Here is a 1,664-nt window from a genome sequence, read left to right as displayed (position 1 = left end):
TTAAATGCAAAAAAATTGTTGTTGCTTACTGTGTATTTTTTTTTTTTGGTTTTTTGAATAATTAAGATGTCAGGAATTGGTGCATGAAAAGGATGGGTTCCAGGTTCGATAAAGCAGTAAGCATGGAACCTAATGATCTAACAAAGCATGCAAAGGGGGTGCTGGCGACTAGGACTGATAATTCTAGGTTCTGCCATGTCACTGCAGCTGGTGGTGGAGAGTTTGAAGTGAGGGATGGCCATGTCAAGTTCCCTGTCACCCTTGGAAATATGACTTGTGGGTGTGGGAAATGGCAAGGATCAGGGATCCCTTGCAAGCATGGGCTAAGGGTCATTTACAACCAGAGACTTGATCCTAGGGACTTTGTCTCACCTTTCTACAAGGGGGCTGCTTACAATCTCACATATGGAGACCACATCCACCCCATGGCTCATCCAACTCACTGGCCTTCACTAGATGTGCCAGAAATTGCACCACCCCAAGGGAAAAGAAATGCTGGCAGACCACCTAAGTAAAGGAGAAGAGCTGCTCGTGAAGCAAAAAAAGGAAAGAGGCATAAGAATAACAAATACAGCCTATGCAAAGAACTAGGCCACAATGCAGTGACATGCAAGGCAAAAAAGGCATCATCAAAGAAGACAGCACATGCAGCTTCCTCTTCACAGTAAGGCAACACTAGGGGGAAGAGAAAGGCTGCTACTTAGCATTGTTTAGTGTCATTTTTTGGGTGAGCATTGTTTATTGTCAAGTTGTTTTTGAACAAAATGTTAACTACTTGGTTTGTATGACACTTCTTTTGTTTATCATAATTCCAAGGGGTATATTTAAAAAAAATGGTATTTGACGCAAATAAAAAAAGTAAATGGTATATGGTGAATTATTAATTTACCACAAATGGCACACTGACGGCAGTTTTCATTAATGGTATTCTGTGCTAACGGACGTAAACTCAATAGTATATGGTGAATTAGAAAATTTCGTGTGGTATATGGTGAATTTTGAAGAAACTCAGTGGTATATCATGAAATATCCGAACTTTAACGCTACAAAAATTTTCATCAATAAACCAACTTTTACAAATTTATTAAATGGGTACAAAAATTTAAAATTTGAAAAAAAGGGAGAGAAAAGAGGGAGACGAGGTGACTAGGGTTGAAAAATTAATACATCTACAATTTAAACATTAGAAGATAAAGTATTACTAATAGTTTAACTTATTACATTAATGAAATATTTATACGATAGGATTAATTATTTATTATTGAAATACTCCCTTCGTTCTTTTATGTCTTTCCACTTTGGGTTTTTCATACTTATTAAGAAAAATATAATCTTTTATTATAGTGGGTGTTATTTTAATTAGATAGTAGTGTAAAGTAATGATTGTATTGGAAGTATGAGAGAGAAAATTAAAATGAAACAAAACATAAACTAAAAAAAAGATTGCATTAAATTGAATGAGAGAGAACCGTACAATGTAACAAACCCACTAAACTTTCCAAATTAAGAAGGTTTTGGTGAGTATTCTAAAAAAAGGAGGAAAAAAACTAAAAAAACCAAATTGAAGATCCAGAAACTTACAATTGCATCGGGCAATTTAGGAGTACATGGATTAATAACATTAAATCTAGCTAATCATAAGTTACATTGATAATCATTAAAAA

At 34.7% G+C, this 1,664-nt stretch overlaps 1 protein-coding gene across 1 annotated transcript; it reads left to right on the top strand.

Moving 5' to 3' along the window:
* The first annotated feature begins 92 nt into the window (after positions 1-92).
* On the top strand, positions 93-515 carry LOC130810656 (uncharacterized). Its single transcript, XM_057676799.1, has one exon. It carries the CDS (start codon positions 93-95, stop codon positions 513-515), a length of 423 nt encoding a protein of 140 aa, XP_057532782.1.
* Positions 516-1,664: the final 1,149 nt, after the last annotated feature.

This window comes from Amaranthus tricolor, chromosome 4 (genome assembly GCF_026212465.1).
Source record: "Amaranthus tricolor cultivar Red isolate AtriRed21 chromosome 4, ASM2621246v1, whole genome shotgun sequence".
Lineage (NCBI taxonomy): Eukaryota > Viridiplantae > Streptophyta > Magnoliopsida > Caryophyllales > Amaranthaceae > Amaranthus > Amaranthus tricolor.
Note: the sequence above shows the minus strand (reverse complement) of the source record. Positions and strands in the feature narration are given on the sequence as shown.